Raw genomic sequence first — 23,877 nt, 5'->3', positions numbered from 1 at the left:
GTGGAGATCCAAACTCAAACATTGCAGAAATGCAACTGTTTACATCACTGGATGTATTTTAAAAGTTAGCAGTTATTTAAACTATGTTTACCTAAAACAGGAGAAAAGGTGAATTTATTGGCAGGAAAAAAACCCTCACTTCTCCATGCTGTTAGCAGAATACTTCTAAAGATCAGGACTGTCTTTAAAGCAGCAAATCTGATGGGAAAATATTTGAGGAGTTGTATGAGGATATTAACTTTAATGCTATGCAGACAGTGACATTCCTACAAAGTGTTTTCAGCACCATACATTTAAATTAATAGTTTTTTGTAAAATACAACTCCAGAAGGTAATTACGAAATTACAAACATTTGGAAAAGCAAAATAAAATTCATATGGTATTCAAACTAACAAGTGCTAAAACTTGAGCTCTGTAAACAATTCCACAATACCTGGCTGAGGAAAGCTTGCTTGTAAATCCCAAGCATTCCAGACACTGAAATTTAACTGCTTACATTCCAGACTTAAAAAGGGAGATTTTCCTCAATTCTCTTTGGAAGACAGATCCTAGCTTACCAAGATCAGTTGTTTTATTAAGAAACCTCTTTTATTTAGAAGTCTGGCACTTGAAAAGACTGACTCTTAACAGAGAAAATTACTTCCTCGTGAGAAAAATCTATTTTCCTTCAGTGCTAACCAGAAAAGCAGAAGAAACAGAATGAAGATGCATACTTTTCTCACCTAAAGGTTCTGTTTTTTTTCAGACTGTCCAATATCAAATAAGAATCCTCACTTTTAAGTAATTTCTAAAACAGTATCTTAGAAAAGACCATTAATGGTCTGAACACTGATCATTCTTCAGAGAAGTACAGACTTGAAAGGATACCAGGTACCTAAAAGGTGGATATTGGTACCTAGTGAGAACTTGGAGGTGTCAGGTTAGCTCAGTTGCGAAGTTCAATAGATGCCAATAAGAAGCAGATATAATGTGCTCAGCTACATGAGAAAAGTAGCTATCTGCTGTCCCTAATACCCAGATAATACTTGGTTTGCACCTCTCTTTTCTGACCACACGCCAACAATGGACTGACATATTTACAGTGTGATGTTAACTAAGTCATGCAAATCCTTATGTAATATCTTAATTAGATATTTCTGGTTTCATAAAGCGGCAAACGCACTACTTCTAGCCTATATCGCCTTTCCTGAAGGGAAGAACCTCAACCAAACATGTTTCATTGTTCCGCCTTTATTTAAGAGAATCTCTGTCTCACACTTTTCACAGAATCACAGAATGGTTGATGTTGGAAGGGAACTCTGGAGGTTGTCTAGTCCAGCCTCTCTGCTCAGACAGGACCACCTGGAGCCACTTGCCCAAGATTGTGTCCAGATATTTCTTTAACATCTCCAAGGAGAGGGCCTCCCCAATCTGACTGCACAACCTGTGCCAGTGCTCACAGTAAAAAAGTGATTCCTGATGTTCAGCTAGAATCTCCTTTCAGTTGGTGCCCACTGCCTCTTGTCCTGTCACTGGGCACCGCTGAAAAAAACATGGCTAGTCCTCTTTGCACCCTCCCTTCAGTTATTTACATACATTGACATGATCCCTTCTGAGCCTTCTCCAGACTCATCAGCCACAGGTCTCTCAGCTTTTCTCCACAGGACAGATGCACTAGTCCCTTAATCATCTTTGTGGCCCTTCATTGAACTTTTTCCAGTATGTCTGTCTCTCTTGTTCTAAGGAGCCTAGAACTGAACACAGCAGTCCAGGAGTCCTGTCACCAGTGCCAAGCAGAGCAAAACAATCATGCCCCCTTTCTTCTAACTAATTCAGTAATATCTTTATTACTATGAGAAATGTTTTTATAATAATAATGTTATGTAGTACAATTGGAATCAGAATTCAGGATTACTAAGGGCTGTCTAAGCATAAACACAATTTACTATTACCTTGGACAGCACCAGTTTGGACAAACAAGAATCAAGTCATCGACTACTGACTGTTGAATTTTCATGGTTTATCTGCCAGCCTTTGAAACTGGATTCTGTCACAAAATTCTTATTAAAGCAAGCCATTTTCCATGTCCTGTTCAATAAGCAAGAAAAAGAACTTCAAATCTGGGACACAGTGTTAAAACATTCAACATACACCCATACAGGCTTTAAATTACCACACTAATCACAACAGGGCACAGGTCCGTAGAGGATATGTTGCTGTTTCTGCCCACATTAATAGCGCCTTCTGTTGCTACACATGACACCACACTGTCACAGTTCAATTGTTATCTCTGTTCAAATTAGCTGAGAGGTTAGCTTGCTTATGTCTATATGAGTTGCTGCAATATTATTGCACAGCACAGGAACACCAGATGAGACCTTTGGAGGAAATGAAATATTTGGAAACCATGGACACTCAATTCTTGTGTACAACATGCTGTGCTTGTTCAGCTGATCTGAACAAGCAACTAACTTTGCAGTGCTCACAAAAGAGAACAGGTGATTGATAAATAAAATTGTGAGTGTCCTGCAAGCCAAAAGCAATGAGGCAGATCATAGAATAGGATATTAACAGGAAGAGCTGAAATAGTAAGGCTTTTCCCTTTTATTTTGTTGTCATAGGAAAAAACAAGTCACTATACGTTGGAGAGAAACATCAAGGCAATGCCTTTAAAACAGACTCCCTTAGGTCAGAAATGTTACTATAAACAACAGCTGAGGTGATCCACTGAACCTGCTTCACAAAAAAATCACTTTCTACTCAGTTTCTTATTGTTGTTTTCATATACTAGTAAAGTACTACAATGACCAAGATCCAAAAGGAAATACAATTACCCAAACAAACCCATTGCTATTTATAAAAATCACGCAAATGTTTCCACTGGTTTAGGCTTTGTAAAAGCACATTGTTTTTGAAACCCAAATGTTCCTCTGTTCAAAAACATGGACACATTTCTATTCCTACAAAATGTACTGCAAACTGAGCAACACACAAAAAATTGATTCTGAAACAAGAATTTCCTCTCAGGACTGTAACTTGATGACAGTAACACTGACTGTCACCATTAAAGAAACCACATTAATTTTTCTGAATTGCACTTGAAAGGAAATATTGAAGTAAAATAAGGAGAATTCTTCAGGAAAGCTAACAGGCAAAACATAACAACGGTAAGATACTTCACTCAATTAAGCCACAAGAGATGTGTAAAACCAATCCATATGAAGATTCTACAAATCTGTGTTCATCTGTTGAGACCAAATCATTCATCTAGGTCTCAAGAGCAGCTCTCTGCTTTGCTCAGATAGGCTGTTCCACTGGGAAAAACCCACGCAGTTCTCTTACGTCTACATTACAAGAAAAAGTTTTGTGGGAATCATGGTACATGCCAGAACACTTCCCTTCCTCTGACATGTCTGGAGTACTTCACTAATTCAGGATTTCCTGAGTACAGCACGTTCCAAACCTTCTCTCCTTTAGATTAACAGATACATGAGATGATCCTCTATCTTTGCCTAAGCATTTAACATAACTGTAGAGAAAACATTTCAGAGTGCTATCAAAGAAAACAGTAGGAGCTGGGGTGTGGGACGACTCTTATCTACAGAGTGGGGTGAGGATCCTGGGGAATTTGCACAGAGAGATCTATTCCCATTCAGGTAAGTTTCATCACTAAAGAACTTCTAAAATAGTTCTTCAGCTTGTCTTAAAGACACCTTTTTTTATACAGCAAATTAGAAACTAGAAAATGCAAACATCACAGAATCAGAGGACTCCACTGTCTTAAATAACACATACAACACAGATTTGTGAGTTCTGTCCCACATATTTTCTCTGGATTATTTTGCAACAAAAATAATGTTTTCCTACCTTGGTGACTGGGGAATGATCTACATGCAGAAAAAGTAAATGAGGCTATGGAAAGAAGGTAAGGATGGGAAAACTTGTTTGTTTATGGTTGAGGCAGGAAGAAGATAGAAAAGAAAAAAGAGAAGATTGGTAACATAAAATGCTGGATGTAGATGTTAGAAGAAAAATTAATTTCAAGCAGGGGAAAGAGGGAAGAAGCTGGCTAGTTTGAAGAAACAAAATGTTGGGTAACATTCAGAAAGGGAGCAAGGTAGAAGCAGCATCAGCTTGGAATAAAACATGTGAAGATAATGGCCACAAGAAAGAACAGCAGGCTAGTATGAAAGAATAAAAAGTCATGATCTGATCCAGGGAAGACAAAGGGGCAGTAGTTATAGGCTAGAATGCAAGACATACTGAAAATAGGAGCAAAGTGCCAGAGAAAGGAGTAGAAAAAAGAGAAGCTGTCATTACTATTAGAGGAACTGACAAATCAAAGCCATCAGATTTTACTAGACAGAGTATCAGCTGCTTCTTCAAATACCCTGTAATTCTGTTTACACCTTAATCAAATGGAAGTGTCAGTATACCGGGAGTACATGCTTAGGGTTGAGCAAAATCTACAATTCATTTTCTAGTGCTATCCCATTTTGATTTTGTGCTGAACAACCTGAAAATATTACTAATAATTTATGTTGACAATTAGATTTTGCAATGCCATGTAAGTTTCATTCTGGAAAGCTTGAAGTTGCATGTATTATGTGTTTTAAAATATTTACAAGACTTACTGGCTGTTGTAGAACTGACAGATGCACTAGCTTGTATGTTAACAGTAGCATCTTTACTGGTATGATTTACTGTGGCAGGCTCAAGGCTTTCAAGATTCCATTTCTTCCATGCACATTTCCTTGGGTTTGGACCTGAGAAACAAAATGTTACTTTAGAAAAATGTTTTATGCTAATTTTGAAATCACCCAGTGAATGTTCCCCCACTGAAATTAAAATCGCTGTATTTTCTGTCTCAGTCATGCAAACTTTCATGCCCATGTTCAATTTTAGGTTTGGGATCCAAGCTTGTTAACTGAAATAGTTACATTCTCATACTTGAAGCCAGCCAAGCTGGTTTTTGCTATCTCCCTTCTGCTTATGCTTGGTTTTGCACATGGGTGAATATCCTTACTCTGTGGTTGTTCCAATTATGGTAATTTAATACATTTGTATATGTTTTGTTGAGGTTGTGAATTATTCTGGCAGCAATACATAATTTACTTTATTCAGTGGTTTTCAATATTTATTCCAGTAGAATTTTGCACAGCTCCTTTACCAAAACTTTCATACATATACAGAATCTGTAGCATAGCAGTGGTCTCCCAGTTTCTTTGAATTTTTTTCTGTCCTGACTAAATTTCAGTTAATTTGATTCATTATCTACTTAGAGTGGTTACGTTTACCCAGCTCTTCCAAGTTAAAGGCCCATTTGGAGCTTGGTGCATATATAACTTTGAAGTATGTAAACCTCCTCTAAATTACATTTTTCAGGGTGATCTTTTTCTACATACAATATTCTCTGTCTGCAACTAAAAACAAAATTCTGCCCAACAAATAGTGATTGACACAGAGAAAGGTTTTGAGGAAATATTTCTGTATTTCATATCTACTTCAAAAACATATTTCTACTGCATTTGTCAACCAGCTTCAACATACAAGATAATGAAATCCACATTGTCATGAAAACTAAATAAGTAAGCACTAAAATGTAGAAATCTGCTCTAAATCTAAATTTTGGAATGGATATTAAATGACATGTACAATCTAAAAGTCATAAACTGTTAGTTAAAACATGCAAGTACTTAATGGTAATACAATACTATTTCCAGTAGAAACTTCTAGGACAGGTACAGTCTGAATTCTTTAAGAATATTTAAACAAAGTGACCATTTTTTATAGGGAGACACCGTCAAGACCATCTACAAATAGTTATTGGGAAAGAGCTCCTTAGTCTGTTATAACAAAAAACCCAACTTACTATGTTCAGCAGCTTTTCCACAAATTAGTATAGTTTTGCTTAGGGCTTGAATTTTAAGGCTTTCTTCCTGACTGCACGTAGGTGCTTACTATAGTCTTCCAGAGTATTCCTACACAGTAACACAAAGAAAGCAGGGACATGAAATATGCATTCATGAGTTTAATTATAAGCTATCTCTTTGGGTATGATTATATCCTTGCTGCCTAATTCTGCAATAGCAAAGCACTTTCCAGGCTAAAAGATGTGCTTCTGAACAGTCTCTGTAATGAGGCAATGACTGGACTGGATCGGAGCCTATAATCTTACAACTACAATACTTTATTTTCAGTATCATCCTCATACAAACTCTAAAATAGGTCTTCAGTTCCTATGCACTCCAACTCTGAAGCACAGAAGCTTTTAAACACTGAGTGACATCAGAGCTTAATTTAATGGGGGAAAATATTTAATTAAATTCAATGGAAAAACACCAGTCTAGCTTCATCCTCAGTCATCTTACACAGGAAGAGTTCCAAAACTGGATCTAATATGTATCACCATAAAGAGTTGGAGACACAAGCAGATTCTCAGAAATGCCTCATATTTGCAGTCAGACTTTATCATTATTGAACACTGGGTGGTCCAGTCCAGCTAATCTTGCTACAAAAATAAATATTTAGAATGCAATATGCTTCCACTGAGTCAGCTGTGGGCTACTAAACAGCTAAAGCAAGATAGATCTATACAGCACAATTTAACAATTAAAGAAGGTAACATACTTTGCCTGATTATTTTTTTCCAAAAACATTTTGAAATGCCTGATCCACTTTCTTTTTCTTTTAGAGAACTAATGCCATGGATAGTCAACTCAGAGGTTTTTTGTCTCCTTTCCAGGCTAATGTTTTAAACTACTTATCCATATTTATATACCAACAATCTGAAATAAGATATCATCATTATTATTAGTGTCAGGAGTGGCTGACACCCTGCCAGGTTGTCATGCTCTTCACCCAGACTTGGAAAGGTTAGGCCGAAGTGAATTTCATGAAGTTCAACATGGGCAAGTGTAGGGTCCTGCATGTAGGGAGGAATAACCATCTGCACCACGTTAGGGGCTGACCTGCTAGAAAGTAGCTCTGTGAAGGACCTGGTAGACAAGTTCACTCCTCAAAAAGTTGCTTAAGGAATGTGTAAGTCAAAGTTCCCTGGTAAGGCTGAACTGGAGCACACCAGCTCCAACAAATTACATACTTTGAACAAGTCTCTTAAGACTAGTATTAGGATACAGAATTAAGCATTATTTGTTAATTTTTAAGTGGTCATTATATTTAATGCAAAACAAGACCATTTTTTAAAATCACATTATAATTTTACCTCTAAATGTTACTATTCACACATTATATGAACCAAAAGCCATATTGTTCTAAATGTATTAACAGATGTTTTATATATATATATATATCTCACAGTAGTTAATGATTCAAAATAGCACTTAAGAACACGCATTATTTGAAGCATATGTTAAGTCTATCAGCCAACAATTCAGACAGAGTCTAAGTGCTGCACTGAATCAAAGCCAGAGTACGTAACTGCATTCTCCTGCCACATGAATATTTTCCTTCTCTTCCTAATGAAGAACACAGTGATCACCTGAGGTAATGGAATTCATGCACTTTTGATTTATGCTCTTAATGTAAATATTCCAAACTCATACCTTTTATAAACCCCAGCAAAGTAAGCAAAGTAAAATAAGCAGTCAATTTGATCTAAAGGTTTATATTAAGCTTGATGGTATAAACCTGCTAGCTAAATTAGTTCTTGATACGTTGAACTGATGTACTTTAAAGTTATGTGAAAAGGTAGTCTAAGGCCTACACTTGCTGCAGTTGAGGTTAATCACAGGCAGAACTGGGACTTTAGCTTAAAAGAAGTTTTAACATTATAAATTTGACACTTCACACTCACAAACTGAGGAGAAGCTGTAAAAAAAAAAAGATTTATCTGAGCCAATGTTTGTCAGTACTCTATTCAAAGGCAGCACAACATACCTCTAGATCTGCTGGTCCACATCGTAATGAGAATTTTTTCAGTGTGCTTCTCTAGTTCAGTGTGCTTCTCTAGTCCAGTGATACTGTGTTTATTCTCCTCTTCAAATCTGAGAGTGGACTGGTATTCAACAGAACATATTCACACAGCATTGAAAGAATAATCTTTTTGTAACTTATCCACCAAAGAGTAAGTAAGGCTCATCAAGAGAGACAGAAACTGGCCACTACTTCTGCAGTCAGTATGCAGTTAAAACAGTTATTGTGGAAAATTAATCTGTGAACTTTATTCAGCATAAAGAATTGTTATATCAGTATAAATGTATTTATATATTACAAATAAAATGATGTGCAATTTCAGTTCTCAGAGAGGACACCTGTTGACAATCACCTTGGAAGCATAGGGGGAAACTGTTCCGTGCTACAGCAAAGAATTTAAATGAGCAGCTTCAATATTCGAGCAAATTTTTTAAACCAAGAGTAGTCACTGAAGTTAATCATCAAGTTGGTCACTGTCTGAAACAACTCAGTAAGTATTATTACAGAGAAATAAATGTGGTTTTAAACCCTTTAGTTAGCTGAAAGACAATGGCATGTTCTGTCTTAATAGCAGGACAGCAAGTGAAATACTTGCTTTTTAAAAAAAACAAACATGGTCATTTTTGAGTAAAAAGGTAAAAGTTTAGTAAAGCCAATTAGACAATTAAAACATATTACTACTCTGCTTTGATATTAGCCCAAACTGTTTCCATTTTTATGTCAGATTGCTCCTCTTAAAAATGCACCTTTTTATAAAAAATAATGAAATGTTCCTCCTACCAAAATATCAAACATTTTTTGTTTCTTAGAAGAAGTTCTGTTTTGAAGCAAAGGAGTCATTTTTCTCATGTCTCTGTGGTTAAAGGCTCTGAGTGAATCAACACTTGCAGATAAACATAGGCAGGTCAAAAGGAATGCCCTGTTTCTTCCACACAGAATGTAAGTCTGACATATCACTGGTAACCACATTATGTTAAATTCTTTACTAAAATAGAAAGACATATGCAAAGATTTCCCTATCAATACAAGAAAAGAAAGGAAGCTCATGAAAACCAAAAATTAGATATTCCCCTTTTCATGCTCCTCAGAACTTTTCATTTCAGGCTTCAGGACATTGTGTTATGCTAGCAATGCTGTGGACAAAGCTTGATTCAGTGTTATCACTCAAGCATGCTTCCAACAATAGAAAACTGCTGTACAGAAGACAAAACTTTTCCTTTATGGTTCAGCTTCGAGAAAAAGAAAAGTTAACAACGGAGACTAGATGACCTTTGAAGGTCCCTTGCAACCCAAACCATTCTATGACTCTATAAGGTTTGTCATTTCTGCAAACCTCTTCATTTCCAGTGCCCAAGGCTCTTGGAAATACAATCTATGCTCTGACTGAAGTATCATTATTTATATTTACATGGCTTTGTCAGAACCTGACTCCTGCGTGTTCACCATACATGAGAGCTCTTAGTCGACTTCATCATATCTTGTGACCATAAGAATTCTTCAAAAGTAAAAGAAGGCTTGTGCATTTTCTGCTGGCATACAGTGGGAGATGCTCTTGAAAAGTTAAGATAACATATATTAGCAAATATTTAAACTGTAGATAACTAAAACTGACACTCAAGGCTATCACTATAGCATATATAGAGCATGTTCACGGTAATTTCTTTCAATAAACAGAATACTACTACATATTCCTAGATGCTGAGAAACATGATCAAAATTTGAAAAATATGTAAGAACACTTCATCATAAAGGCAGAAAATAAATTTTCTTCCCAGTACCTCCACACCAAATATTTACACTATTATCCACTTCTAAAACACATACTGAAGAAAAAGTGAATGCCAAATCACCGGGCAAATCTGCTCTTTTCTTAAACATTCAGTTCTTGCGTAGAAGTTGGAAGAAATGTAAGAGCTGTGGATGAGAAGAAGTTTGAATGAAGTCAGTCAGCTGGTATCTTCTGAATTCTGTATAATTAAAAGCTCAAGCTTTCCACTGTCACATCTCAGTAGAAACTCGGTGTGAGAAACATTGGTTTGAAAAAAAAAATACCTGTCTAGTAAATTGTGAAATTATGAACCCCAAAGAAAAATTATGTAGCAACCAGTCCTGAAAATGATTCTGTTAACATCACAGCTTTTGTGCAACTGTATAGAATAAAATTACAAAAAAAGAGTAATTCAGAGTCAGCTTTTCAATAATAAAAAGGCTCTGTTTGTTTCAAAAAGTTCTAGATTAAGCACCCAAATAAATCACACAAAGTAGGAAATGGTACACTTAGTAAAAATATACTATCATTAAGTTTGGAAAGGAAGAATTTTAGCAACTATTATAAAAGTTTTCTTTGTGTGCACTAAACATTTTGTTATTTTGACAGAGTAACTAACTGCACATCAAGCTGCATTGTCATAAGGAAATAAAATATGGATAGTGACATGTAGCCTTTTCCTAATACCACAATGTGTTACATACTGCTAGCATGAAAAAAGGATCAGGTCAAAACACAAGTAACAACAGAATGCTGGTAGAAATCCTCTGACACTGAACCTAATACCACTGAAGTCAGTGAGGTTTTTGGGGTGTAACTGAGATCAAAGTTTGGCATAAAATCTGCCTACAATGTCAACATTTCCCCCTAAGGCTATTGCAACTAATATATCACAGACTTTATTTCACCAAGTTGAGAGAAATATTCTCTGTACCAAAATTACTGTTTAGTTTAGCCACTTCAACCAAAAATATGCAGTTACTGAACACTGAATATTGGCTAAATGCTACTGTAGAGTAGCACCCTCACCCAGGCCAAGGAATTCCACAGAAAAGATCGGATGTCCTACTTAAGAGAGAGAGATGCAAAACAAGAAGAAATACAGCAACGCAATTCTTCCAGCCCTTGGTGTCACCTGTAATTATGCAGCAAGTATAGTGCTAAGTGAGAGGGGAAAAGCCAGGTAAAAAAAATCTAGATTTAGATTCCTGGATTCGATCTAGATTTCCTGAAGCTTTTAGCAAAAACCTTCAACCTCCCCTGACAGTGATTTCCAGATACTTCTAACTTGGCGGATTGGGCCTGCCAGGCAGCACCACCTCCCAAGGAGGAGGAAATACCCCATGGAGTGAAGCCTTGGGGACCTTCCACATGGCTGAGAGACCTGGAAAGGAACCTGGTGGGAAAGGCCAGGCTTCTCCCATCAGGTAAAGGGATGTGGTTTCTGTTCAGGCTTTTATGACACGAAAGATGAAAAAGCCAGCTTGGGGCGGGAGGCCCTCAAATAAAGACAAGATCAAAGGTTAAGCACCACACACTGTCTGGGCCTCTCCGAGCCATCCTTCTCCACTGGGGACGCTCCATCTGCAGCGGGGTGTGGCGAGGGGCACGCACTTGCCCAGGGAAAGACCCTCAGGCCCTCTGTGCTGTTGGTTTGTCAGCCAGTTTGTCAGTGTCAGTGTGTCAGTGTCAGTCGTTCTGTCAGACTGCGTCCGTCAGTCAGTGTCCATCTCTCAGTTCGTCAGTGTCAGTCAGTCTGTCGGTCTCTCCGTCACTGTCAGTCTGTCCCTCCGTCTGTGAGACTGTGGCGCGCGGCCCTCCAGCGCCCGCAGGCGGCACGTGCTGCCTCAGGCCGGGCGCACGCCTTCCCCAGCGCCCCTAGCAACCGTTCCCCACCGAAAAGCGCTCTCCCGGGCACGCTCTTCCGGCCCGTTCTCCCCGCGGCGGCAGAGCCCGACACTTTCGTTCCGGGGCCGGTGAAGGCCACAGAAGAGCCAGGCCGCCCTCTGGTCCGTGGTGGGGCTGGGGCCGCGGGAGCGGGTGAGGACCGGGGCGGAGTGGGGCTCTTCGCCTACCGCGAGGGCGTCGAGGCTACGGGAGCGGGGGGAAGGAGAGCGGAGGGAGCGTAGTGTGGAGGCAGCGCATCTCCGGCCTGTGATGGGGCGGCGTGGAAGTGCGCGGGACGGTGGGGCAGCTCTTCCAATGGGGCTGCTCCAGACTGGGGTCGCTCCGGACTGGGGCTGACGGCTAGGGTAACCTGCGTCAGGAGATGACTTTTCTCCTTCAGCTGCTCAGTGCTCTGCTGCATTCCCCACAGCTAGTTTTACGCTGTCGTGGGGCTTTCTTGCCACGGAAATTCCCAGACCTGTGAATATTCAAACCGCGTTGTCCCCGGACATCCGCTGCCTCGGGAGCTGTTGTCACCGAGGTCCAGCCGTGTTGCTTCCACATCGCTCAGCAGGCAATAATGAGCAGAGATGAGCAAGCACACCAGAGCAACCGATGACCGTGCTTTCTGGCACTTCGCGAACTTTACGCAGAACCCCCACGTCCTGATAGTTTTTGAGTTGTCTTAGAATTAGTTGGAATAAGAAGGGTAACCTCCAGCGGCAGTGATTTATCTGGAAGTTGGAGATTAGATGTCGATTGAGTTGTTATTTACGATCTTAAAGCTCTGTGTCTGACTGGAGATTTGGGTCTTATAAGTTTGGTAAACCGTTGCTGTTTTTCGAAAAGCATATTGTATGTATATTGCTGTAACCTGATGAACAGCTATTATTTGGAGACCACAAAGGTGTGTCTGTGCCGTTAGAACAGCATATCTCTTGTCAGTGTCAATGGGGAAAGTGCTTCAGGGTGTCATACTTGAATAGCACACTGCCATAAGATACTATACTGAAAAGAATCAGTTTGCAGGCTGGGAATGCATGTCCAATTATATGGCCTCTTGCCCTCTTTGCTTCTTGAGGAAACTTGATAGTTGTATGGGTTAGTCTGAGATATATTTGCTTCATCTCAGAGGCATTTAAAAGCAAATTGCAGTATAAAATTTGTATGCATATTAGATTTTGTGTTTACATGAATAGACATCCCTGACCTTTCAGAAATTGGAGTTTGTTGGCAGGGGTACCAAAATTTAATTTTCTCAGAAAATAACGAAGACTTTCTTCTGGGCTTAATTTTAATTTTTGATTGGAAACTTAAATGAGTGTCCTGGTTTTGTTATTTTCCAATTAATTTCACTTGGTTTTATTTAACACTTAATTTTGGATCACATCTCAAGAATTACTGTTTATTTGTTTTTGTTAAGCATGACTTTTGTTAGATCATTCCACAAGTGTGATCCCTGACATGAAAAAGTGAACCTAAACTAGCTGTAAGTAAACACCAAGAATTAATTTTTTCACTTTAACTGATGCAGCAGAGAGTCAAATGCTGCGGGCTGTGCATGCTCCTGGTTGTAGGCTGCTTCGAAGACCAGAGAGGATGCTGAGTTTTCTAGTCCGAAGAGTTTCACTACACATGTGACTTTGTCTATGAATCTATGTGCACAGCAATATTGAGCCTGCCTGGATCAGGCATGGGCATACAGTCCTATTTCTGATACACTGCTCAGAGTGCACAGTGGAAATTTTATGCTGGTAGAAGAGAGTGAGACATCTATACTGAAGGAAGCCTGAAAAAAAATCCATCAAGGAGTCTAGATTGGGTCAGCACTTCCTATCACATACATGTATCACCAAAGTAGTGTTTTAGCCCCTGACACTAATCTGGCCAGCCTCAAGGCTCAGTCCTGGAGGATTTCTTTTATCTCATGAAGTTGTGTCCACAGGGATTTCATTCAGGTAGTTGGCTTTGCCCACACACAACACATTTCAGGATAAGCTGCACAATTAAATTTTCATTTACAGATTTCTGTTCTGTAGACATTTCATTCATTGTCAGTAGTCATGACAAAGAGTAATGGGACTGCTCATCCTGGTGACAGTGCCTACCAGTGTTTTTATAAGCTTTTAGATGATGATGCCACCAATAGACAAAAACTGCATGAGTGGAGTAGGATGACTTAGTAAAATGACTGCATTAAGGATACAGACCTCAAGTTCCTTCGTGCTGTCCTGAAATGTGTTTGGAGTTCTTGTTGCTATAACAACTGAATGAGATTATTGCATTGTTCTTTCTGTTATTGGAAATACCTTGGATGTGTCTGTTTTGCTAAATAGGATATACAGAATAAAATATATTGGATTTTTATGTAACAACTGTAATATAATTGCATTTCAGCTAACCATGTCTTTAAATTCATCTACACTTTTAAATGAAGAAAATTCTGGAGGACCAAAAGGAAATACCGAGTGTTTGGGAAGTCTAGAACTGCAGACTCCATCATCATTTCAAGACAGCCCACTTCAACAATTACAGCTAGCATCACAGGAAGTACTTGAAAAGGCAAAAAAGAGTGGGAGGTCAAAATGCCCTCGATGCAGTAGTTCAAGGATGTTTTATTGTTATACATGCTTTGTTCCTGTCGAAACTGTCCCTACTAAAGAAATTCCGACTGTGAAGGTTAGTATTTCTTACGGATTTTTTATCATTTTCTTGTGCCTTGTAGTTACCAGGGATGGAGAACAGACTGTCTATGAACATTTTTCTGACTCATTCTTTATGAATGTACATGTTTAACATGGCTATAAGTGTAATTAAACTGCAGTTAAATAAGTTACTCTTCTTTGAGGAATTACACGTACCTACTCTGACAATGTTTCGGTCCTCACAGCAATATTTTAAGTATTTAGTAGATGGGAAGATAAGCTGAAGTCAGTCAGCTTCTCATGCAAATGACTATGTTTTCACTTAGATCTTAGAAGTTTCTTCACAGAAATGTCGTTCTTCAGTTTCTAAGAACTCTAGCCACAACAGATTATGTTGTGAAGAAAGAATGTGATTTATCCATAACCACAGGTGAATTTTACATAAAAAGTGAGCTAAAAGGCATTCCTAAACAACATAGCTATGTAATTTGCATAACCAGAGTAAAAAGCATAATGCCATACAGATAAAACAGTTGGAAAAAACATCAGAGAAGACTGAAACATTTTGTAAGATGACCTAGAAACTAAAATTCATTTTTGAAGACACTGTAGTTTGAAAGCATTGTGAAAATGCTTTACAGGTACTGTGGAAATTTGACATGCTGAATTCAGGTGCATTTTCATTGAAATGGCAATTTTTGCAGTAGGGTGAATTATTCAGATTTAGGACCATTTTATTGCTCAAATTAAGACCACATCTTACTTAACTTTACTGATACTATTTCTAGATGTCTCACCACACTACTACTGCAGCATTGCAAGTTGCATTCATTTTGTACTTATTTACATGAACTGAGATCATGTAACAGGTGCTTCTTGTCACTTGCCTCTGGTTTAGTTCTAAACCCATTAAAACAAAAACATTGTCGAAAAATTTTAAATATATCTTAATTATGTGCCCATAGGGATTTCTCCTGAATTTGCCATAAATGTTTGTACAAGTTTTTGTACCTGAATGTATGACCATCAATATTGCTTTTTTTCTGCTTTCTGTAGTTGCCTTTGAAGATTGACATTATTAAACACCCAAATGAAACAGATGGCAAAAGCACTGCTGTGCATGCTAAGCTACTGGCACCTGATGATGTTACAATATATAAATACCCTTGCATTCCAGAATATAAAGAAAGAAGACATGAAGTAAGAAATTCTGTATAGATGGCTGGGGAGATGCAGAGGTATCTTTTGTACTTGCCCCTGTAGTAGTACTGCACTCTGCTGAGAGGGAGCAGGGGGCAGGCACCATTCCATTAGTCCATTTCACTTTGTCTTCTGCTCTGTCAAAGCATGGGCCTACAAATGCACAGTGGTTATGGACTGGCCTCCAGAGCTTAGAAAAAGTGTAGCAGTATTTAAATTCCTTTAAAGTTTTAGCATTCACTATCAAAAAGTGAAAACCTACTAAAATGGCACAGTCAGCACACAGCCTGAAAAAAGGCGGGCTATGAGTTATGTGCACATTGAAATGGTGTGATCAATCTGAAATCTAGTATTTACACATTTCATGTCATAATTAACACTTTCATTATTGTTTGGCTACATGAAGAGGATAGTAATATTTTCATCAAGTAATGCTCCATCAAGGAAAGCACAGGTGGCAGAAGCAGGGAGCTGAAAAAAAAGTCAGAAGCAGCAATGGAGAAACACAGACAAAAATGGGAAGAGATTGCAGCAACTTTGTGTTGTCCAGGCTTTCCACGTCACAGGTTCTGAATGCTGCAATAAGATACTGAAAGATTACTAAATAAAGCCATCACTGGCCTTTTTCATGCCAGGTAGATGTAGAACCTACATTAGGTGTGAGGGCAGACGATTATTTCTTCTGATCTAAAATTTATGAATGAAACTGAGAACTATTCTTTATGGCCTCCCTGCCCCATATACTGCAATGTCAAGCAGCATTTGAACTTCCTCAGGGCTCAGCTGTTATCTTGCTTAGCGTTGGTAATAGAAGCATGGAGGTGACATTGAATTAAAGATCTCCAATAAGTATCTTTATTCATTATTTTAATGTAGTCTTATATCCTTTTAGATAATAGAATGTTTTTAAGAGATACTTTTTCATTTTGTCCTGACAAATGTTTGTGGGCAGGGATAGAAAATGTCTGTTCTTTACTGAAATAGTTCCTGGTGGTTTATTAGATTATATTGACACTAAGATTTGTTTATTTTCTTCATTCAGATAGCACTTGTATTTCCTGGCCCCAATTCAGTTTCAGTAAAAGATATTGCTTTCCATCTTCAAAAGTACATTAAGAAAAATGTGTCTGATAATGACGATGACTGTTCCAGAGAGCCATTTCTTAAGCAAGCGAAAATAGAACCTGAAGAGGAGAAAAATGAATGCATCTCAAGCAACAAGAGTGAAGGCACTATACTGAAGAAAATAATATTTATTGACAGTACCTGGAATCAAACTAATAAAATAATAACTGATGAGCGACTCCAAGGTAAAAACAAAAAAAATTATACTGAGATGTTTTTGCTCTAGAAATGATTAAGGGAAAGATAAGTCTATATAACAGAGTTGAGCATCATACAATGTATACCTAACCCTGGATCTGAGTATACATGAAAGACTGAACAACCTGTTTCAGGGCTTTGGAAGACTTCCTGTGAAAAGACTCTGTTACTTTTAATGTCATACAATTTGTATGCTCCAAAATAACCTCAGTCATTATTTTTTTTAACCGATATACTACATAACCATCCATGGAAGTCATCAGTTCCTCTGGCTGCCTGTTAACTTTCCTTAAATTCATCCTTTAAAAACAAGTTCCATATACTTTAGAGTAACTTGCAACATGCACTTACCCTAATCTTTACAGTAATACTCCAGTTTATTTGATAGAGCATGTTTTGTGTTAAGCAAAGTATTTTAGTAACGGGATTTTAATTAGCCAATACATTATACACACAGGGTATTCTTTAGTAAGTGACCAGACAGCAAGGCAGCATTCATCTCACATGTAAGTAGTCTGTGAAATTTCACGTAGGGTCCAGTGCACAGCACACACTAGTAAGCAGTTTTTCTTACATATAAAATACTTAAATCACATATAAAGTTGATAGCCCACTTCCACCCTAAGTGCATCTTTTCCACTGACGAAAGCATTTTAAAACCGCAATTTATCAGAAAGATAAATTAAGCTATTGCTGAATTGTGGTCTTGGCTTCAAGGAACTTTTGGGTGTAGTCAAAACACAAATACGTGGGAGTTTACATTGGAGGAATTGCCTCCTAAATTTAGTTTAGTGCTGTTAAGGTGGAAACATTGCTGAATTTGACTAAAGTTTTTGCTTTGGTAAGGTCTGAGAATTCAAGTCTTGAAACTTCTTGTGGGAAACAAGCTTGATGCAGTTTCTCATTACTATTTTAATACACATGTATATGATTATTAGAGGTAATAATTAGACTGCATTGTTTTGAATTTTTGGTTCTGAAATGTCAACAGTAAAATTAAAAATCAGTGATGAAATCTCCTGTTCAGGTTTTCTTCAAAACCCTGTAGGACAGATTTGTTTTACTATGCAAGATACGTTACTAACTGCAAAGCAAACAACTACATCCATCTTGTAATCACACTACAAAAAAATTGCACTACAAAAAATTCAACACAGTTAGAAGGTGAAAAGTACAGAATTACAAGTGCTGGGCTATAGGCCAGTTTGTACTCCTGAATTTGGACCTTACAGAAATTTCTCTGTCCAAACTTCTCTGCCGTTAACCTCCAAGCAGTTCTTACACCATGTTGTTATTTATACTACTGCTTGTACAAAACTGTCCCATGACACACATAGAGTATCCAATTTTAACATTTGGAAAAAGAATTTTACAACCTGGTCCTGAAATTCTTAACAGATGTATGTGCTGTTCTTTATAATCCAGCTATCCATCCTGTTTACACAGTAATCACACGTTAAGGTGGTTTTAATCTTGAGTAGTTTGTGTATCTTAAGGAGCATAAACCCCAAGATACATGTTTAAAAGCAATCTGAATAATAAAACAGTTTAGGGTATTTTCCTGTGCCATAGAGACCAAATTTCTTTCTTTCATCTCACATGGGAATAGTTCTACTTTCTAATAAAATTAATGACCAGATTCTGCCATACTCCTGAGTAATCCCAGTGAGATTTCCATTACTTAATAAGCAAAAGTATTTTAGTAATGGGATTTTAATTAACCAATACATTATACTAACAAAAAGTGCCTGGGTCTTAGCAAATATTCCTCAGTTCAGCAAAACTAACACTTTAGCTTTGCAAAAGATTAAGTTTGTTAATAATTTTCTGGACATTGATGAGTCTTCATAGGTGTGGGTTTCACTCTTCCCACTTGAAGAGATTCTGCAGTTTACTGAGGGCTGTTGAATTAAAGGGTAACCTGTAAGTTTTAATTGCAGATAAAAGAGTGGTAACCTAGAACTTACAGTATTTTTTCATCAAATCTCAAAGTGAGCCACAAAGGAGAACAAAATTACTGCCTCCATTTTTATGCATGCAGGCATCTAGCAGGCTAGCAGCCAAGTCTGAAAAAAACTCTAAATACTTGTTTGGCATCTCATCCATCTGACAATCTATACTGTCTAATCTGTCATCTTTTTTTCTTAACAGGCTTGCTGCAAATTGAGTTGAAGACAAGGAAAACTTGCTTTTGGCGTCATCAGAAGGGAAAGCCAGATACATACCTTTCCACAATAGAAGCAATTTATTATTTCCTTGTGGACTATCATCAGGAGATTTTGAAAGAGAACTACAAAGGACAATATGATAATCTGCTTTTTTTCTTTTCATTTATGTACACATTGATTAAAAATGCCAAGGGCTGTGCAGGGAAAGAGTAAGCTGTCTGTCTATAGGTAAGTAACACTACTTTTCATTTTGTTTCTTTTGTAGAGATAAACTTCACAAACACACTAACTGAAATCTGCAAATAGATGGTACTTAATAATGGCTAGCGTGTTTGTCCAGAAGCAAGCTGCAAACCTCGTGTCCTGTACAGCTGAAGATGAGGAACTACTCAAGATGAGCAGTCTGATTAGAATTACTGGTTTGAAAACAGTTCTTCTGTGCTAAATACTGGTGTGTTTGCACCTGCAGAGCTTACAATGCCCATCACAGTGAGAGCATTTCCTGAGGAGGATAGACAGGAGGACATGGCCCCTCTTGGCATAAGGAGTGATCTTTCTAAGTGTAAAAAGGAATTAACATATTAGCTTATTATTATTATTATTAACTGTTTCAGGTGTTTACTTTGTGTTTTACCCAACAATAATGATTTCACTTTCATAATATCTGGAGCTTACAGAAATTATTAAGATGGTGTTTAAGGGGGAAGGGGGCAATACAAAATGAAAGGCTACATTAAGTGAATAAAATATAAATTATGTACATTCAAGATAAATTTTAGGCTTCAAACATTTAGTGTATTATTATATCATAACAAATGCCAATATGTCATAAAACAGGAACATTTTGTAGATGCCACATACTTGCATTCTAAGCAGCAGGAAGGGCTCATTGCACTGTAGCAGTTGTCTGAAAATGTAGGTTTTTTTGCAGGACCGAAGGGAAAGTTCTGACCACAAGAGTTCCGATGAGACTTCCTTAAATTATGCAGACTATGAATCTGCTGTGGTTTTCCTTTGGCCAGTAATAGTGCAAAATTGAAGAGCTGACAGTTTGTCCATGCTGATGAAGTTTTTGCTGATATGTGTAGCGCTGCTGTCAGAATGTAATTATACAAGCGTGACTTTGCCAAGCTATACCAGAATAGCTAATGCTGACAGAGGTAATCGACCTAAGCTGTATCTTTACAAGCAAAATTGTATGAATATATTTTTACTGTACTAGGTGTTCTGCCAGAAAAATTCATGTCTGTAAAACTTACAGTCTTAAAGTGGGAAAAACCCCACATTTCATTAGAGGTACAAGAAGGCTAAATATTCCTGAATATTCTCAGAAGTGTGTTGCCTAAGAAAAAAACAAATCTTGTTGTAGTGGCACTTTGGAAAATGATGCCATTTCATAAACAAAAATTGTAAAATTTTTATTGCATGTTTTCCTGCAAAAATGACCTGTAGCATACCTTCCAGAAGGGCGCTCTCACCTTGAAAAACACTTCCAGAAAATCCTTCTCTAGCAGCAGTCCGTGCAGGCTCAAAACAACTGATCTGTACTTTGCTTTTGAACGTTTCAAAATACTGAAATCAAAACTAATATTCCTTAAAACATGAGATACAAATACACTCTTCTCTGCAAGTCATACTCATCTTCAGGTTTGTTTTCTTATCTGCACAATTAATTGCACATAAAAAACATATTTCAGTGTACAACCAAAACACATCTCCTTGTTTAAGTTAAGCGACATGAGTGCACATGAAGTGTGCACAAACTATAGCAGCACCACAAGGAACACAGGATGGAAGATAGAATGAGAAAGATCGTATGTATCTATTGAGTTCGTGTGCCAGGCATGAGAAAAATTGGCAGTCATGTCTCAATGCTATTGTAACAACTCATTCTTATTCATTTGGTTCTTAATGCTATTGAGAGGTTATTATGGCATTTTACAATGATGAATGCTATTTCCTTCGGTATGAATTGTGATAGTCTTCTGACATTTCCATGGGTTCTTGTATTTCTTAAACAAAGATTGTTGTAATATTTTCTTTCAAAAAAAAAACACTTGAGGAGGAAACTTTCACCCACTTTAAATAAACAACAATAAAATGAACCCACTGACCTAATGTTTTACAAGAACCAGAGAGAAAAATCATGGAGGGGGGGAGGGGGAGTTACTTCCAAGACATTTCCCTGAAAACATGTTTTTTTTATTTAAGAAGCAGAGGTCAGATAAAAAGCTTATATAAGCTGTTCTTTGTTACTTTTGGAAAAGAGTTTCATGAGGTTAAAAATGGTTTCCAATTTTAAGTTTTGTGTACCTCACTTTATTTGAACAATGGGAATTAAGAGTCTCTTCCAAAAGTAAATTAATTTTAATTCTCAGGTGAAATCACTGTACAGCAAATACTCTAAATCTGGAATCGGGTCTAGGAATCGGGTTCAAATTCTTTTCCTTCCAGCGCAACCTCAGTTTAATGCAAGAGTTGTTCTTACACCAAGTGACAGAGGCACATCTAATAAGGCACATCTAATATTTGTCATTAATTATGGTCTGTTGATATTCCTGTTAGAACCATTTACGAGGGCAGAAAGGTGGTTATTGTCACTTCTGCTGCACATCTGTTCTGTCTGAGCAAGAGATGTAGTTCCACCTTCTTCAATCTCCTGCTCTCTCTTCTGTAAAAGTATTTAAATCCTCTACTTAATTTCAGTACTGGTACAAGAAGCCAAACCAACCAAGTCATCCACCTCACACTGTCTCAATAATGCTGATATGTTTTTCCAGCTTTGAGACTAAAGAATAATTTTGTTCCACCAAATGAAAGCGATCAAGTGGTTAATCCTTTCAAGTGCAATTAGCAGTACTGACCTCCCTGTTCTTTAAAATGGGGGTCATGGGGAGGTAAAGGCCAGTTCTGGGCCTTCTCTTTCATATCAGAATACCCCTTCACTATCTCTTGTGTTTCCAAAAACATCAGAGAGCGAGGGGGAAAACAGGCTTCTGTTTCCATTAGCAGTAAGTTAAACAGCCATAAGTTAAAGGGGGAGGAAAAGGAAGAGCATCTCTATCTATCTCCTTTCACAACAGAAGACATCTGGCCTTCTGCGGGGAGGCCCCAGATAACAACCTGTCATTACAAACCTCCGCGATGTGTTCAGAGAACCATTTTACCTGCAGTCTGGCTCATTCATTTCCTGCCACTGAAGCCATCTGCTTTTGCTTATTGTGGGTATTTTTGTTCTTTGTTTGGCCAGGAGCATGAAGTGGCTTCACTTTAACATGCCTGTTTGCTTGGTCAGAGGGAGTATTTAATCCTTTTCTCAAAATGAATAAGAGAGGGAGCTGCAAAAAACAATTCCTTTCCTGGAAGGTAGAACAAATGTCATCCAAGCCTAGGTTGAATAAAGGGTCAGGTCAGTGCATGGCATAAAGATACATTGAGAGATGGCAACTTGGATTATACAGAAGAACCTCCCGAAGTATTTGTAATCTCACCTGATTTAAATCCTTTGCTACTGCTGCTTGCAAATTTCTTTTTAGTTCATCTGGTTTTCCACATAGTCTTCTTCTGGCCCAAATCAGACTAATGCAGCAATCTGTTCTTGCTTTCTTCTTGCACCTAGTTTCCGTATTTTGCCTGAAGGCTTTAAAATCAGTCTGTCTTCATAAACAATGGACATAGCATACTGATATGGAATGTAATGTGTAGAGAAAATTGATTGTATTCCCAGATAACATTAACCTGTGCCTCAAAGTATTCCAAAAAGCTGAATTCAAACATTTTTTGAAACAAAATGGTGATTGCAGCAATGTTCGAACAGGAAAGCATTCCCACTAAGATGAAAAGGCACCAAAAGGCAGCAAGATGCTGATCTGTTGATAGCAGAATATGAGGTCACCCATTAAAGTATTGAACAACTCAGCATAATTGCTGAACTGTTATCCCTCGTCTTAAGAGATATTATTTTAGTAAAATTCCAATGCTGTCATTAGTAGGAATGTAGATTTTGACTGCTGATAGCAATACCAAAATGAAAAGTAAGCATTTAGAAGAAAAATGTACAACATTCTTCCTGTTCACTTGTTGGGAAAGATAACACATTGCTGCCATTTTAGGGATTCTGAAGAAAATCAGATGTTCTGGAACTTTTAAAGTAGTGTTATCACATTAAACTTTAAAAACACTCATAGTGGTATGATTTCTTTAGCACTACCTGCCAGAATAAAAAATAATTAATTAGTTATTGAGTCCCACAGCAAGAGGTAGGAGCAACTTCTCTAATTCAGACCAGACTTTGTATTTTCACCTCACTGGAAATGGAAAGTTTTGTGTAACCTTAGCAATACCACTGCTGTTATCACATTCAAACCAAACTATGATTTTACTGTTGATTTTCAGACCACAAGTGTTGCAATAGGATGTCTAAAACATACCACAGAAGAGAATGCTCTGTACCCAAGATTGCGTCCTGCTCAACCTATGATCTTGTGCGCTTCACTTTCCTTACCTGTAAAGTTAATTTCTGCCTCTGAATGTCTCTACATGTGAAGCTGAACCCGGAAGCCATCTGAACTTGTGAAAACAAAAGGCTTTGAAGGTTCTGATGGAAAAATTTCTCAACAGCAGGGACAGAAGAGCTATACAGAAGTAGGTGTACACCTGTAAATATCAGTATATCCATACCTCCCTCCTAGCGATAAATGCATTAGGACACGAGCCAAAGATTTTCTCCTGTGTTGTTTCTGTCTTAGGGAACATCAAATCAAACTGTGTTATCAGACTTTACAAGATTAAAGAATAAACTAGTATAGTACAGGGCAAATAGATACTTTAATTGGATACAGACATATAGCTGAGCCTCTTGATGTACACAGATGAGTAGTTTGGCTAAGGTAAGCACATCCATCCAGGCTTAACAGGGCATGCCAAAAGAGGCCAAAGGGGTAAACAGGTTAATCCAAAAGAACTAAAAGG

The 23,877-nt window shown here is 37.8% G+C and overlaps 1 protein-coding gene across 2 annotated transcripts; it reads left to right on the top strand.

Moving 5' to 3' along the window:
• Positions 1-11,653: 11,653 nt before the first annotated feature.
• On the top strand, positions 11,654-19,738 carry DTWD1 (DTW domain containing 1). 2 transcript variants are annotated; one of them, XM_054168987.1, is made up of 5 exons: positions 11,654-11,723; positions 13,968-14,249; positions 15,272-15,415; positions 16,458-16,725; positions 18,890-19,738. In XM_054168987.1, the coding sequence occupies exons 2-5, from the start codon at positions 13,974-13,976 to the stop codon at positions 19,117-19,119; spliced, it is 918 nt and encodes a 305-aa protein (XP_054024962.1). In that variant the 5' UTR covers positions 11,654-11,723; positions 13,968-13,973; the 3' UTR covers positions 19,120-19,738. The 2 variants fall into 2 exon arrangements, with proteins under 2 accessions (XP_054024962.1, XP_054024963.1); XM_054168988.1 differs by having other exon boundaries at positions 11,662-11,692.
• Positions 19,739-23,877: the final 4,139 nt, after the last annotated feature.

The sequence above is a fragment of the Dryobates pubescens genome, chromosome 17 (assembly GCF_014839835.1).
Source record: "Dryobates pubescens isolate bDryPub1 chromosome 17, bDryPub1.pri, whole genome shotgun sequence".
Taxonomy (NCBI): domain Eukaryota; kingdom Metazoa; phylum Chordata; class Aves; order Piciformes; family Picidae; genus Dryobates; species Dryobates pubescens.
This window is presented reverse-complemented; position numbering and strand designations above follow the sequence as displayed.